Source organism: Chionomys nivalis, chromosome 5 (assembly GCF_950005125.1).
Source record: "Chionomys nivalis chromosome 5, mChiNiv1.1, whole genome shotgun sequence".
Lineage (NCBI taxonomy): Eukaryota > Metazoa > Chordata > Mammalia > Rodentia > Cricetidae > Chionomys > Chionomys nivalis.
The window spans coordinates 53,081,773-53,099,183 of record NC_080090.1 but is presented as its reverse complement, the minus strand read 5'-3'; the positions used below and the strand labels follow the sequence as shown (position 1 = coordinate 53,099,183).

Below are 17,411 nucleotides of genomic sequence, written 5' to 3'. Positions count from 1 at the left end.
GACAGATTGCGGGGGTGACAGGGACTGTGGTGCTAGAGGGGGTGGAGGGGAGAGGACGGAGATGTTCCCCCCACTGCCACTTCTCTTCCCTATAGATCATCCCATACAACTTGTAGGAGAGCCAAGGTTCCGTTTAGTCTTGGGCAGCCATGCCAATGTCATAGGAGACTGAGATAAAGACCCAGGTTTTTTGTTGTTGTTTTTTTTTTTGTGTGTGTGTGTGTGTTTTTTTTTTTTTTTTTAAATCAAGGATCTAGATGATGGTAAGTCGTTTGGTCACATGACCAAAGTCTGCCTGTATCACCTCAAATTTGTTTTCAGGCAGTGCTTCCTGAGCAAGGGGCTGAGTCACCAGCCAGCTGTCTATTCCAGGCACGTAATGCTTTCTGTCCCATGTGCCGGATAGGACACATGGGTAGCTGTGGCTCATATCTTTCCAAGTCATTGTGACCCAGAGCATACGACTTCACCCTCTCGCGTCACACTTCATGCTGAGATAGCAGGATGGCCTCCCGAGGTATCTGTCTTGAAGGCGGATAGTTTTCCTAAGTAGCACTGAGGTTTTTACACATGACTGATTTTTGGTTCCCAGTGTGGTCTTATCATCAGACATTCGAGTCCACTGACCTCAAGGGTGATTAAGCGTATGCGTTTAGTCAAGCTGGCTTGGTCATTTTAAAGTTTAAAATGAAAACAGGAGATATCAGGGCATTTGCCTGACCACTGATGACTTCTTTATGTTAGCCAAGCCTGGAGATGGGAACCTAGCAGATGAGAAGGAGACTCGGAAGAGAGAGAGGGCTGAAAAATCCTTTCCCCTTGAAGAAAAATGAAGATGCCAGTCCCACCTGCCTCACAGGCCTCCTTCACCCCACTCTGCGCTTCCTCTTCCTGCCTTCCTACAGTGACTGACAAGCCAGTGCCAAACATACCCACAAAGCATGGACATGCTCCCCTAACGGTAATGGTTGTATTTTCTATTTTGTTTTGTTTCTATTTGGTTTGGTTGCCGTGTGTCTGCCTCTCCCTTCCTTTCTTTTTGGCTCCTCTCTGTCTGGACAGAAGCAGGAAGCTGGTACACCTGAAGGCTCTTGGACTCTCCTGAATTCACCTGGTGGCATATTGGCTGGGTCCCTACCTGTGATTGCACGTTGGCTCCAACCTGGGCCCCTTGGTAAGAATCCCCATTGAGTGACTGCACGCTCATGAACAAATCTCCAGAGTTTGACATGTTAAAAGAACTGGAAGAACCTGGAAAGGAAAGAGTGAGGCACCTGAATCACAGAAAGAAAAAGGCTTGACCCCGCAACCAACAGCCAAGAGGAGTAGGACATGCAAAGCAACCCCCCCAAATCAAATGTAAGACGACAATGACAACCACAGAGCCTGGTTAGTAGCATGAAGAACAGAGCAAGCAAGAGGGTGCACAGTGTCGCTGTTACATGAAGCTACCCCTCACTACAAGTTGTCATCGAGACCGCTTTCTGCTAGCAACTGGAAGCTGAGAAAGGGAAGTTGAATTCTTCTCGTGTAGTCTATGTAAGATTTCTCTTTCATGGCTCTCATGTTCTAGGCTTGGCCAGGAGGTCAATAAGACAGAGACTGTGGCCAATGGTATGGGTTGACCAGTGATATTTCTGCCTCCATAACTGAGCATCGTGATACCTTTTGTGGATTCTAAATATGCTTTGCTGACCCCATCTACTCACACAGGGGCAGCACACAGGAGCGTGCACAGAGGCAATGTCTCCTGAAGTCTACTGATACTCTCGGTTTCTAGAAATAAGGGAAACTTCCTTACTATGTGGAAACCGCAAAGATTTCAAGATTATATGAGAATGGCCTATTCTTCCTATCAGCTGCCAGAATTCAGAAAGATGAAGCAGAACACTAGGCCAAGAATTTCAAGCATGCATGAGATGCTTCTAGTGGTTTTTAAAGTGGGTCTCCAGAATGAGGGGGGGGGGTGAGCCATGGGCTTTCACCTCCCAGAGATGGAAGTCCCATGTGGTTGGCTTTAGAACCTTCCACAGGCTCCTATGGGGTGAACCTAGCCCAAGCTCACCCTGAACACCAGGGCTTAAGAAGCTAATTGGAGCTCCGAAGTCATCGTGCAGTTCAGTGCAAAGGAAAGAAAGCTCAACGTGCAAGGTTTGGTTAAAAACATGACAGTAGCCTGGCAAAGGAGAGACCTCAGGGACCCAGGTCAGTTGCTCTGTGTGACTTCTAAGTCTGTGCTCTTGTGTGAGTCTTCTGGCAGCCACCACCAATAGGGAGTCACCTAGCAATGAGTCATGCCCCCCATCTGATGCATTCTGTCTCTTCTCCCAAGACAGGGATGTAAACTCTGCAAGAGAGCTGTCTGTCCACAGCTAAGCAGAGGAGAAGAGGAGAAGGCCTTTCCTTTGACCTCAGAGAACCATCACTTAACAGTGTGTTCTCCTCTCTGCCCCAGTAACTGATACACGACTGTATACTGTGTCATTACATGTTGATACACGACCGTATACTGTGTCATCACATTGATACACAACTGTATACTGTGTCATTACATGTTGATAGATGACTGTATACTGTGTCATCACATGTCTGCAACAAGAGCCATTTAGGGGAACCAGGCATTTGTAATCTTGGGGACAAACACCAGTTAAGAACCATCTCCATTTTCCTTAGTTCTGGGGAGTGTGCATCTTCAAACAAGAAGCTGTGTAACTGTATTTCTATAAAAATGGATGCTGCCTCTAGCCCTCTTCTCATTTCTGCTTTTCTATGCAAAGGGGATGCTATCTTCATGGTTGAGAGAGAACTTAAATATTAACAAAAGGACTATGTCTCGTCTGGCACATATTTCTTTCTGTAGCTTATGGAAACGGAATTAGAAACACTGAATTTTAGCAAAACAGGAATAAGATCTCATCATGTGTTGTTTATATTCAGTCAGTGGGAAGAAGATTTGGCCTGTAACTTCCCTCTATTAGTACGACACACTATATTTGAACCCATCTTCCCCAGCTATGGAAGAAGCAACTTGTATTGTAGATCAAACTCTTACGGCTGTATAGCATACCCAGGCACTGACAGACAAGTTGTGGCCCCATTAGATAAAGTTTGTAATCATAGAGACATGGCCTAAGCAATAAAGTCATTGCAATATAAAGGTCTTGTCCAGTAACTTATTGGAACCAAGAATGTACACAATAGCCATATTTATGTAATCAGATTTTCCATGCTTCTTAGCTCCAAAGTGATGTGTCTGCAGCCCAGGTATTTTATTTCTTTCCCACTCTCAGACACCATGTAACAATCACACATGCTGTATGCCTGGCTGAAGGTTTATTGGTAACCACTACATAACCTGTGCCATGGGAGAAATCCCCAAAGGGCTACACTGATGCCAACGAGCATGGCGTCCATAGAAGCATGCAGACATGGAGTGTGCTTTATTTACAAGATGAACACTGCAATTGACATAGATGGTTTAAAAATATATATATGTGCATAGATAAATTGTAAATACGCCTGGCTGTGTAATATACACAGGGATAAACATGCGCATACAAATGTACTTCTTGTACAAATGCATTTGTGTCAGAGCAGTAATTGTAGAAATCGTCCTTCATGCTCTTGGCTGTGCTGTTTCAGCATTTCGTGGCCTCTGTACACCCAGGTATGGCACTGTCGTGGCTCTCTGGTGAGAATCCAGAGGCAGTGATGGAGTGGATGGAAGGGACCAAGTATGTCTAGTGCCACAGTAAAGTCTACATGAGCCCCAAAATATGGTGGTGTGCTCTTCACCCGGCACTGAAGGGTGGGAAGAAATGGCTCCTCGAATGGAGAGCCTCCTGAGAAGCACATCCTTCCTGGACAAGTGAGTGGGCTTTCTTGGAAGTGCTGTGGAATTCCCAAAGAGCAGCTGCATATTACCCGGTTTGCTGAGATCACCCAGCTACTTTATCTGCAGGCTGCGGGGAGTAATTAGCAATTACTAGAAGCACACTTCGAGATGTGCTGGCAGTGAGACGGTCCTGAATTTGACTTAGGAATGAAGGCAAGTGTACACACACAGATCCTTGAGGTGTGTGCAGACTGACATCTGCACTTAATTAGACAGAGAAGAAATAAAGGATCACCCAGGATTCTAACGCTCTTGCTTGGGCAAGCACTATGACATGAGAATGTGCGAGCATCCATTTTCATAAGGCAAGTTCCTGAAGATAGTATTTTCACTTCAAATCATCTTGAGGAGTCTAAAGCTTGTTCAGAAAAACTAAACAAACAAAACCCAAATGTGCAATAAAACCCAACTAACTTAATAATAAAATATAACTTAAACCCAGAGCATGATTTCCCAATCTTGGCACTACTGACAATGTAGGCTGGATAATCCGTTGCTGTGGGGAATATGTTATGCCTTGTGGGATGGGATGGCTAAGTGGCTCTTCATTTCTATCTATTCATGTCAGTAACACCCTTTAAAACGATGACAACGAAAACCATCTCCAGATACTACTGAATGTCTCCTAGGCTACATACTAACCTCTAGTTGAGAACCAATGACCCATAACAAAGGGTATATGTCTTAAGGAACTCAAAATGTCTGAAAGTATGAGCTCATGGCTCCTCTTTGAGTATATATATATTTATGAAGCAGTTACCTGGCAAATATTGCTTTAATTTTTGTCACCTAAAAACAACATGTTTCCCATGGATGAGGTAATTGGCCTGACTCAGCCAGACCTCCATGTCTTCTGAGAGGACAGAGGACAGATCTTATTACTAGATATAAACCTAATTACATCTCATTGTTGCTTCCATGAAAGCATTTGCCTTTTTCTGAGTCTTCAGTTCATGCTTTTATAATCTTTTCAAACATGAGAAAATGAGAGCTCATTACTTAGGGTTTTTCTGGTTGTGTTATACCCAAGGCTTTTTACAATGATGTCAATTGGTCCTGCACCCTCTCTCTCAACTGTTTTCCTTTCATTCTTCCCCATCGCTGCATGTGTTTTGCCCACCTCTGCTAGAAGACACAGTAACATCTGCTGAAAGTCTCTCTACACCTGCAAATTCCCTGGCAGAACCTAGCTCTAAGTGATTTTTATGATGTGGGGCTACAGGAAAGGAGGCAAAGTCTACTGAAGAAATGGGGCTATGTAAGTGTGGTCTCGCTAACCACCCTGGAGTGCTCTTCCCCACACAAAAGCCAGGGGAAGGAAGGGGATTTATTTGCAGTGTTGTCTTTCATGCAGTGGAAATGAGTATGTAAAGTAAGCAAAGACGCTGGGAGAATTTCCATTTCCAGACTGAGAATATAAAACTGTCCTGGGTGCCAAAATCCAGGACTTCAAAACCTACCCAAATACCATTTCATATATTAACCTCTTATTTACAATCTCTTTCCATTACTGTTTCTCCTTTGAAATTACTGAAGAGCCGGCACACGATATAATAAACACTCTATGTAAAAGTTTGAGCACTTATCCTCCAATCTATGCCGTGATTTAGGCTGTTAAAAGCTGAAGAAAATACAGAAAAGCCCATTTATACCTTTTCCTGTTAAGACATCTATCTTCTAAAATTCCAAGCTATCACACATCTACAATAGTGTTTCCTTTGGTCTCTGTATTAGAAGGAGAACACTACAAAGGGTTCCTCTGCAAATTATTTCCAACAACTTAGGCACAACTGGAAGCCTTAGTGCAAGTTTTCCATAATAATGTCCTTTGTGCTGAGAATAGTCATACGAAGTTTAAGTCACCAGAAAATTCCTTAGGAAACTGTAATCAGACTGACATTCTATAAGAGCCAACATAATTCTTAAACACAGAGTGGGGGTTAAAATGCTTACTTTTCTCTTTTTAAGGGCTTTAGGAAAGAAAAATAGTTATGGATTTAGTAATGAAGGGAGCCCACAGGGCCCTTCTAAGGACTAGTCATAAATCACACGAAGCCATCTGTGATGCAGATAGAGCAGGGACAGGGAAAAAAGTCATTTTGATATCTGTTTTGCATTATGATAACCTCTGCAGGAGTGTTGAGTGCATTTTTGCTAATATTGACAGAATTATACTTCTTCCAAAGAGATAAGTGAGACTGCCTGCCTAGCGTTGCAGTTTGCCTTCTGATGCCTGGTATGAAATCTTTAATAATCGACCAGATAGGAAAGGAGGAAACTCTGGTTATTGAACCTGTTAGCCTGGATCCTTTATCAATCACACCATGACGAGGAAGAAGAACACTGGCCAACAACAACAACATCAAAACCAACAGAACTGTCAAAAACAAATGTGTTCTTCAGGGTCACCTGGCCTGCATGTCTGAGAAACATGAAACTGGATCACATTAAACCGTGTTGTATGACGGGAAGGGTTACAAAGCCAAGGGCTCTCTTCATGCGTGATTCCAATTTAACAAAAGATCTTGGTAGTATATAGCCCAGGGACTTGGAGAACCTGATGCTAACACATTAGTTCAAGGAGAGGCTCACAGAAGGAGTGAGTGGGGCCCTAAAGGTAGCCAGTTACAAAGGAGGCAAAGGGCAGGAAGAAGCCCTTTTGGGAACAACTACACTGTGAGGTTAAAGTCACGTTATACTCAAAGAAATTCCAGAAAGCCCAGATTTGCAACCATATTATGATGCGATACAATTAGATTTGCTAGTATTGGTATCATCAGACTTAGAAGTGCATTACACATTCCAAATAAATATATTTCGTCTGTTATGGAGAAGGATGACTGATATTAAACATATTTAATACGGAAATGTCTGTGTTCCCTTTATCCACTCCAGTAGAAGTCTCAACACGCTTTCTACAGCATGCAAGCATGAAGGTTATACTTCCTATATTACTGACTTTTACTGGCATCATGGAAATTCAGAAGCAATGGGGGCATTTCCCATATGTACTTTTAGGTCAGCCTAAAGTCTACATTTAGTGGTACAATGCATGTTTGCGGAAATAAAACTTAGACCCAGGGTAAATGATTGAAATCATAATATGAACACTCAAGTCTGAAAGGTCTGAATTAACAGCTTGCAATTTTCCCGATAGTTTTCATAAAGAAAGCCAATAAAACAAAACAGTATAGAATAATATCTCTAAACAGCATTGAGGAAATACTGTAGCCTGGCTCTGCATTAGAATTTTCTAATGAGATCTTTGCTAGAAGAGCAGACATTTCTGCACAGAGTCAACGCCAGCAGAAGACCCAAACATTATACTACGGGGACAGCAAGGTGAACGAGGACAGAAACATCATATGAGAACCCAGAGGAACAGCCTCTAAACATTAAGTTTGATCTGGGAGTTTAGAAGACTCATTAAAGCCAAACAATGTACCTCCGTTTTAAGGTAAACAAATGCATTACAACGTAAACCTGGAGACAGCCCCATCTCACAAACACATCACCCTTTTGATTTGACAACAAAACCCAAAAGTGTCACTAACAACAAATAATAATTGAATGTGTAAATTGATGAACCAAAAAGTTGTAAGAATTAAAGTCTCAAAGTAGGAAAAACAAATACACAAATGGAGAACAATCCCCCCAAATCAAAGAAGAAACTAACCCGCTGAGTTGGGAGTGGAGGGCGAGTTAGCTTGGCTTCCGTGGGCTGACACATTGGTGGCAGTGACAGCCGTTTTGGCAGCATAAATATTGGCTTCCTCTTGAAATTTACCTATGTTCTTCTTGTACCGGATCCGCTTATTTCCAAACCAGTTTGATACCTGGAGTGGTAGGAGAGATGGCAGAATTAGCAGTTTACCCTTCAGAAGACACTGCAGAGAAACGGAAGAGTCTGGGAAGGGCTGGGAGGGCTGGAATACTCTGACCTCACTTATGGCTTTTGTACTATCAGTTAAAAGCACGGAAGTAAAGTCAGCTCCTCAAAAAGAGCAATGACCTACTACGGGTTCTCTAAACTCCCACAAGAGCGCTATGACAGCAACTCTCCTATGGAAGATTTGCTCGCTGAAGCTGGGACTCTTCAACTTAGAATTTTCAATTTGCTTATTTCCTAACTTATGACATTTAAATAAACATTTATTTTGTTTATGTTTATGTTTGTTCTTTTTCAAAGCAATGCTAAAGCTGACATTGTACAATCAAAATACACAGACCTTTAAAATATTCACATAAATCTATACCAGTATATGGATGCTTCTATGCATACAGTAATTTGAAATTTTTATCAGTTAAATGATCTTACTATAAACTTTGATTCTTAGCTGTATTGTGCTATAGACTTTATCAATATAGTTTCATCATCTTACACAAAGCTTGGTCTTATGTATGGGAAAAAAAGAAGCCAAACAATTGATGCATACAACTAATTATTACTTTGAATTCCTGCTTTCAAATGTTAAAACCAATGAATACAATAAACCTAATTTACTTTCTTTTGTTCATCTATTTCCTTCCTATGGCTCAGAGCAGCTGTTTTGGCTCAAGTGGGTACTTCTTCCCCATTTTTATAAAGACTTCTACAAGAAAGGAATCGGGGCATACGCTGACATTTACCCCCCAAGTTCTGCCTCGGGGAAGGACATCTAATAACACTTTACATTTCAATGTGATTTTGGACCACAGGGTATTGGCTTTTATCTAATTACAAAACAAACTCTGAAAATTGATGAGGGACGAGCAAATTGATGACACATGTAACAAACATACCTCATATAGAATTCATAGTCAACCTTCTATCAACATTGGCAGATAAAGAAACCGTAAGGTAAAACTACACCTTATTTTCGAATGCATTCACAAAGCTAACACATCTTATCAGGCTAGCTAACAGTCAAAGGCCTATGTGGCTCACACTGCAGCAGAAAGGCCAAATCTTTATTATGAAAATCAAACTATACCAGTGCAATATTAGCAAACAAGAGAGAAAAAAAATTTCAATACTAAACTGCTTTATTTGTTGCAGATGCAGAAAGGCAGAGCTAAACTGGAGGAGGAAGGGCGCTTCTGAGTATGACTCAGGGCCGTGCCAAGTCTACCTGCACTCTAAAATTCAAATTCCTCCTGATCTAAGTTTCACTGTTCATATGAATCAATCACAATTATCATTGCTTATTGATTTCTATGTGTAACGGGGGGGGGGGGGGCGTATTTCAAAAGCAACTGGAGAAAAGAGGGAAAGATGAAGGTGGTTTAGAAGGACCTTCCGGGAAGAAAGAAATGACCCAGGTCCAGGGCTGTGTTTTGCAAAAGACTTCCTGTTTACATTAGAAGAGACCTTATTTGGAAGATGTTAGGCAGACTCAGGCATTTCCTACAGTGTCTACATAGCGGTATCATCTATCTCAGATAATATGTAGAGTCGGTGTTTCATTAATTAATACTCAACTGTCATAGACTAACGGCCTAATATGTGTCAAGCACTAGGGATGCATATGGATGAGATAGCATGAGTCAGCCAATACAGAAATAATAATAGGTTTTGTGGGAAGTGTTTGATTTACATCTCAAGCATGTTATGTTTCAAGAGCCTATGGGCAGAGCCATGGCAAAATCCAGGGGGAAGTGATATACATGAGTTTAGTGTTCCAGGACAAAGGCCCCATCTGGATATTCAAATGGAGTTACATTTGTAGCTGGGAGTGCGTGGCATGGTGCTTTTCTGAGTTAAGTATTCACAGATGGTTTGTGAAAACAGATTCCAGGCCCTAGTCTCAAAGATTCGGATACAGGGTTGGTATAAGATTCAAGGGGCTGTGTTTCTCGCAGCTCACAGGTGATATCTTCCTGCTGCTGCTGCTGCTGCTGCAGTGGTGATGGTGGTGCTGCTGCTGGGGCCTAAGGACTATACTCTTGTGGATTAGTTTAATGATGCAAAGATGGATTGTGTTCTTTTATGTTGCATTTGTTTAACTCTGTGAAGCTGTGTGACTTTGCCTGTCTAAAACACCTGATTGGCCTAATAAAGAGCTGAATGGTCAATAGCTAGGCAGGAGAGAGATAAGCGGGGCTCCAGGCAGAGAGAATAAATAGAAGTAAGGTGAGGCATGAGAAAAAGAGGAGAGAAGGATGCCAGGGGCCATCCACCCAGCCACACAGCCAGCCACAGAGTAAGAAGTACAGAAAGGTATATAGAATAGAGAAAAGTAGAAGCCCAGAGGCAAAAGGTAGATGGATAATTTAAGTTAAGAAAAGCTGGCTAAAAATAAGCCAACCTAAGGCTGGGCATTCATAAGTAAGAGTAAGTCTCTGTGTATTTATTTGGGAGCTGGGTGGTGAGCCCCCAAAGAACAACAACAACAACAAAAAAACTATACCATACTGAGAATAGCATTTCCATGGACGGAAGGGCCTTTGGGGATCCCAGGGAGATGATCATTGGAGGCATTTCAGAGGGATTTAGGTATATGTGCCTATTTTTGTCGGAGGTCATGAGAGTAACCAATAGCTTTTCAGTACATGTCAAAAGAAGTACTGACTGAAAATGGATGATTAAGGTCCACTGAGTGGATCATGTACTGATGATAAAAGCTAAGAAAAGAAATGAATGGACTTCAAAAGATGGAGTGGGGCTGGCTCAGGAGAAAAGAGGAAGACCAGAAATAAGGGTACCAAGAAACCAAAAATGGTTAGATGGATCCCATGAGTCTAATGCTAAAAAGGGTGGTTACTGAGCTTCCACCTCATATAGAAACTTAATACTTCTCTAGATCTGAGAAACAGATACATCTTTAACATGTATGCTCCAATCAGCCATGATCAGTAAGTGGTGTAATGAAAACCCTTCAAAAGTAAGAGTGAATTCCCTAGAATATCACATTGACCATTGTCTACAAAGAATATTCTACAAATGTTATCATGTAGTTTCCCACCAGGATTTGCTTGATAATGTGGAGCAGCTTAGCCTGTCTAGTGTTATTGTTATTGTGGTGGTGGTTGTGTGTGTGTGTGTGTGTGTGAGAGAGAGAGAGAGAGAGAGAGAGAGAGAGATGCACAGAGAGAGATGGCCTTAGGATAGTTGGGAGAAAGAGAAAGGAGACAGCATCTAAAGAAGTATTTTGGTGAACAAAGAATTTAGCACTTGAGTTTCCACAATGAAGAAGGTAGAGGTTGCTAGAGCAGGGCAGGACCATTAGCTGTGATCCTGTGATCTTGATTGCCTCCAGAAAGGTTCCTTCCTCCTTTATAGATAAATTTAAAATTTGGAATCTGGAATCACAAACTTCAGATTCAGTCCCTGGAGTGGTTTAACTCTACCTTGGAAGTAGAGGACTAAAACCCACTTATCTGTGACTTAGTGGTATGGTTCGTGCTTTAAAACCATTCCTCATATATTCCACCAGTAGCAAGGGTATCATTTCTTCCCTCCCCCCACTGTATTTCAATAGACAAGAAGTCTAAATCTAGACAAAAATGCTAACATCCCTAGAAAAACATTAGATTAGGCTACTTGAGTTTCAATACCTGGCTCCTACTTTTCTTATTTGCTAAGACTGGAAATGACCTTCAACTAGGTCAGAGAAGCCACACCAAAGGCCTGGGTTAAAAAGTCTATATTTATTCTGTCTTACCCAAGCAGATGTTTCCAAGGAACTGTCCACTATTGTAAGGAAGTCTACTTCTCAAATCTAGGGGAGTACACGATTTTTCTTATACATTTTTTATTCTGTGGCAAAGGTCCAATAATAATATTGCTTGCTTTTCTTTTCACATTAACGTTAGAGATTCTACGTCTACATAATTTTTGCATTACGTATCTTTCCAAGTCAGTAGGCATCTGTTACAGTTAATGCATGTTGGAAAAAGGGGGCACTCAGTGACATTTCGTGAAACCATTCCAATATCATCAGAGTGGCATGCTAAATTCCTTCTCCCAATCGGTTGTTAGCTGTAGAGTCAGAACATCCTAAGAAAGCCTTTACAATTCCTTCATTCTAATAGTTCCATTCACTGACTCTTATTAAAGTTCCTGGGTCGGGAGGAAAATGAGCAGGAATTGCCTAAGTTGGAAGAAACAGCATAGAAGGTGCAGGTACTCTGTAATAAATGTTATCCATCCTTGTGGTTTGAAAGAAAATAGCCCCCAAAGGCAGCAGTAGTATGAGGAGGAATGGCTTTGTTGGAGTGGGTGTGGCCTTGTAGGAGGAAGCATGTCACTGTGGGGGTGAATTCTTCTTTGCTCACTCTGTGCTCAGTGTGGTAGACAGTGCACTTCGTGTTGCCTGCAGATCCAGATGGAGACCTCTCAGCTGCGTCTCCAGCATTATGTCTGCCTGCATGCTCCTTGCTCCCAACTATGACGACAATGGGCTAAACCTCTGAAGCTGTAAGCCACCCCAATTAAATGCTTTCTTTGATAAGAGTTGCTGTGGTCACTGTGTCTCTTCACAGAAACAGGAGCCCTAAGACACCCATCCAGAGGGAGCTGGTTCCTCTTTTTGTACTGTTTTCTAATTTTTCTCTTCCTCTGGTTGGTTTCTTTTGGACTTCTTGACTTAACTGGAAACAATCTCACAAGCATTAAGAACTTACCTTTTCCTTTGAAGGCTTACACTGGTGGATTGTACAAAACCTGAACGTCCAATAAAAACCTCCAAGACCCTGCCATGAGGTTCCATCAGGTCAGACTACAAGCTGGCTCTTGGAGGGTTTCCTCACCTGGGAGACTGTGATGCCACACTTCTTGGCTAACTCCTCTTTGGCTTCCTCACTGGGGTAAGGGTTGCTGAGATGGGAATAGAAATATTCGTTCAGAATTTCTGTGGCCTGTTTGTTGAAATTCCGTCTCTTCCGCCTTCATCAGGAAAAAGGGAAAGGGAGGAGAAAGAAGGCTGTTAGAGGAACAGAGTAAGATTGGCTTCTAGAAGACACATCTTTGAACAAAGGGAGAGTTCAAGGAAATCTGTAAAAGGGGGCTGGATGCTCAAACCACTAATCACAATTCCTCTGTATTTTACACACTGGAGAAGAGAACCAGGCACATTTGTACACTCGGGTAACCTTGGGTTTGAATCCTAGACCAGCTAGACATCACTTGGCTGTCTGTGGAGGCTCTCCCTAAGCATCTGCTTCTGCAACTGGATTGAAAAAGCTCCTGGGTAGCATACGAGGACCATACAGAGGGAGAACTCAGTGGAACATCTGGCACCAGACAAACTCCAGAATCAGGGTTGTACTCTAGGCCTTTCCTTCTTGGGAACGAACTCAAGCCATTCACCCCACCTGCGAGGTAGATGGGGTTATTCCTATTCAAGGATGAAGTAGCATGTTCTAATTCACACAGAAGGCATGCTATGGAGACAGTTCAGGTCTGCCTGGCATCAGAACCAGGCTCTTTGGTCTATACACGTTGCCTCCTGGCAGCAACACCGAGGCTCTGTAGCCCCGGGTTAAAAATAAGCTGTCATTTTCTCTCCATTCTGTCCCCGTGCAAATGCGTCCAACAGTTTAAAAAGCCATCTGGGGAAGAGGGCAAGAAGCTGGCTGGGGTCAACCCCCTGACTATCTGACCTCCCTCAAACAGAGAGAGAGACGGCATTTCTTCAGCAGGAACAGCTACTAAATGGTAAAACAAAAGCTCCCAGAATTCTTTCTCACACACAGGTTGCCAAAAGGAAGAAGAACATTTTTCTTTTCATAAAAGCACTTTTCTGCCAAAAAAAAAAAAAAAAAAAAAAAAGAACTAATTGAACAACTTTCAAGGGAGAATCACTTTATTGCTTTCTTACTGCTAAGGCCTGTGGGTAGTTGGATAGTCTCTTGGAGGACTCTGGCTCTCTGTAGACCCGGTTTTCCCTCTTTGAAGTGGGTAAAGCCTTCATCTTTAAATTCCCTCTATTAGCACATTTACCTGCCTTGCCTTTGTCAAAGCTGTTCCTTAAGGAAAAGAATTTCAGAACGTACCTGGTTATACCAGGGCACGGTCTTCCAAATTTAGCCAACAGAAAGCACTGGTGGCCTCGCTAGACTGGAAACTCAGCTAATACTGTATTTTCAGGGTCCCTCTTGGATTAATTAACACAATCACGTCCCTGATTTTACCGGATGAACACCATCTGCCCACAGGTATCAACCACATCTGTCCAGATAATGCCAAGCCAAAGTCACTCTCCCAAATCACGCTGAGTTTCTGGGTCATCCAGCATCATAAACTGGACAGATTGGATGGAACAGCCCAAAGATAAAGGAGGTATATGTGGAAAGTCCTTGACTAATGGAAATTCAAAGAAGGTGGCCTAGTGGTTAATGTGCCTTCTCTTGGTTTGCCTTCCAAAACCCTCTCTCCGTCTTTCTTACAGATTGTTATTTTAGGCCTGGCTATCTGGACCCGGAATGCTTCTGAGGCTGGGAGAACCCCCAATCCTTCATCCCATTATTTGTAATTAGCATTACAGTGTATTTTTTGGGACTCTTCCAACTGAGCTCAAAGGAAACCTGTCAGGAATGGGCTTGTGGTGTGGGGATGGTGCAGACAGCTGTTGCTGGCTCTCCGGGTGTCATCGTAACGTGCAACCATCCCTTGGTGGTCTTGTCTACTCGGATGGACTGGCTTATCACTTCTCTCAGGAGCTGTCTTAATCTGTCTCAGAAATCCGGTAATCTGGATTTTTTTAGTGCTTCAGGCAACGTAATGAAAATAACTCGTGTCTGAAGGTAAGGTTGAGAGTGGAGACAACTGCTTTCCTTGCTTTCGTGGGACTGGCTCGTAGGCTAACATTTGAGATCTCCATGCAGTCAGAAGCAGTGATCGCTGAGGAGTGTGTGTGGGGTGGGGGGTGGGGGAGAGGTATGATTTATAGGCAGTTTGCCTGCACATGTCTATGTGCATGTGCGTGTACTGCCAGAAGAGGGTATCAGATCTCCTGTTACAGCCAGTTACAGCCAGTTCTAAGTCTACAAGTGGTACTGAGACCCAGCCTGGATCCTATGGAAGAGCAGCACGTATTTTTAATTATTGGACCATCTCTCTCCACCAGGATCTTGGCTTTTAATGTAAGAAAATGTGGATGCTTATTGACTATTACAGCATTTTAAAGACGGGTTCCTGTCTGATCGTGGTCCATGGGAGACTCTTCTTTTTTCTTTTCTAAAAGAACCATGATAATGAGAAGCACAGACTCCCTCTTGCTGCATGCTTACCCTCATCTGGTCATGGCCCCGCAGCAGGTCCCGACAGTGCTGATCTTCCACATCTATCTATCCCTTTGTTCCATTCCTGATGTCACTGCTATTTTTGAATGATTTCGATGAGCCAGTGCACATCACAGCACTGCTGACTAATGGTGTCAAGTGGTGTTTTTGTGATGAGGGAATGTTCTGTTTGTGTTATCCAATACAGTAGCCATAGTGACCTGAGGCTACCATGCAGCTGATAAGTGCCTAATAGCGCTACAAAAAAAAAAATTGGCATCCTGATTTTATATTTTAATTCAGAGTCAAATGGCCATTAACTCGTCATGTGCCTTTAGACTGATGTTGCCAGAAACCACTCTCAAACAACCATCATGGAAGAGAGGAGGATTTACGAGACTACAGAAACACTAGATGACCACAAAACCCACTGCTTGCTTTAACTTTGTAAGATAGTCATGTCTACCTTCAAACAAGACCAGATTCCTGTCACTGATCTACAAGGTGTGGACTGTATTTCCTCCTCCAGTTGTGCTGGCCCCATCTGAGGGCCAGAGAGGTCAGCAGTGGGTCATTTCAGAGTCTTCCAATTTAGCACATCTTCAGCAGAATCACCATAGCAACCTTCCTAAACCAACACTCTCTCTACTGATGTCACTAAGCTATAAAATGGATAATATATACTAATGTTACATATATATATATATATCACATCATTATATAAATTATATTTATTCATATATTAAAGATAATAATATTTAAATTTGTTAAATATAAACATACATAATGGGTGGCCTAGGAATTGCTATGAGCACTATACCGAAATTACCGAATGAGTGTTATGTGCCAGATACTATATTTATTTTTCATATTACCTTACATGTTCTCATGTTCAGAATCATGCCCATTTTATAAATACAAAAACTGAGTTTGGGGGATGATGAGTCACTTGTCCATGATCACAGGGGTCATTTACCCTGTAGCCAGAACTTGAATCCAGAGTGATTACAGAGTTTGTACAACACTTTCTCCTAACCCTTCCCTAAACAACTTTGCTCCATAAAAGAAGGAATTCCAAACCTCCCTGGTGCAGCTAAGGTTTTCAGTGGTTCACTTACTCATCAGTTCTCACTTTCCCCAACACTCTACACACTGCTACACCGTTTTGTTCAGCAACATCATGTATGTCCTCATTAATCAAGGACCCTGTAGCTTGCAGGTCGGTTCCTCTACCTCTTTAGACTGCTTGGTATGTTTCTCTCTCACAGTGTTTGCCATGGCTTACATATGTCTGCAACTACAAAGCAAATTCCTCAAGGGCAGTAGCCACAGCTCACTCCTATTTGAAAGCTTGTGTCCACCACATAGTGAGCTCTTGGGTAGGGATAGCTGCTGAAGTTGAAAGGGGATGCTCTGTGTTGCTCCTGTCACTCCATCTACCTCACAAGCATCTTTGTCTTCTGAAATGCAAGATGTCTTCAGTTTCCTGGACCTTTTCCCTTGTGACAAGAGTTGGTAGGTGGATGTTCTTAGGTCTGACATGCAGTTCTATGCTTATCTTCAAGGGTGTACCCATGAGATCATGAGCTATGAGAAGGTAAGACACATATTTATATATTATATTTGCTATTCTAATAGCTAAAACATCATCTGGCCAATACCAGGAGTCTAATTATATGCATAAGTAACTCTGCATATAGGGTCAGTCTGCCTGTACTTTACTGATGTCTTTTCCTTTGCTTTGGACCTGTTTATAGTAATTCAGGGCACAGTCTGGAAGTACATTTCTAAGTGCCTGTGTTAGTATTACAAACTCCAACCAAGTATTATAGAAAAAAAAAGCTTTTAAATTTTTGCTTTGAAACCACTAGATGTTTACATTTCTCCCCCTTTATTATCTTTAAGAGAAACACAATGTGTAATACTGAACAAACCAAGACGGACAGCCCATAGTATGAGACACACAGGATGAGATGACAAATGGATAAACAGAATTTTAGGTTCAACTTTGCTGGTATCCTTACATCAATGTAAGCTAAGGAGAAAGGCTCCAACCTGAGCTGGAGATATCTGGGCCAACAGCTCAGCTAGAGAGGGGTTCTGATGCCCTTGCCCCTGGTGTGTGTGATACCTTCTTCAAGTGACTGGAATGGTGATCACAATGGGGTCTCACCTTGTGACTAGGCTAAAGCTTTAACAAGCAGACTTTGTCTTGCAGGCCTCCAGGAAGAAAGGAAACAGTCAGATTGTGAAATGCTTCTGGAGAGGGATGGCCTCCACAAACCAAAGCTCTCTAAATCCCACAGGGAACAGG

At 42.4% G+C, this 17,411-nt stretch overlaps 1 protein-coding gene across 4 annotated transcripts in view; it reads right to left on the bottom strand.

Moving 5' to 3' along the window:
- Pbx1 (PBX homeobox 1) overlaps nucleotides 1-17,411 on the bottom strand; it is a 307,671-nt gene that overhangs the window by 58,622 nt on the left and 231,638 nt on the right. For 2 of the 4 annotated variants that reach the window (XM_057769556.1, XM_057769555.1), the window contains exons 5-7: nucleotides 12,626-12,761; nucleotides 7,572-7,731; nucleotides 1,139-1,251 (exon numbers count right to left, since the gene is read on the bottom strand). In XM_057769556.1, coding sequence (XP_057625539.1) covers nucleotides 1,139-1,251; nucleotides 7,572-7,731; nucleotides 12,626-12,761 — 409 coding nt within the window. The remainder of the gene's footprint in view (nucleotides 1-1,138; nucleotides 1,252-7,571; nucleotides 7,732-12,625; nucleotides 12,762-17,411) is intronic. The other 2 variants (XM_057769558.1, XM_057769557.1) reach the window with 1 other exon arrangement.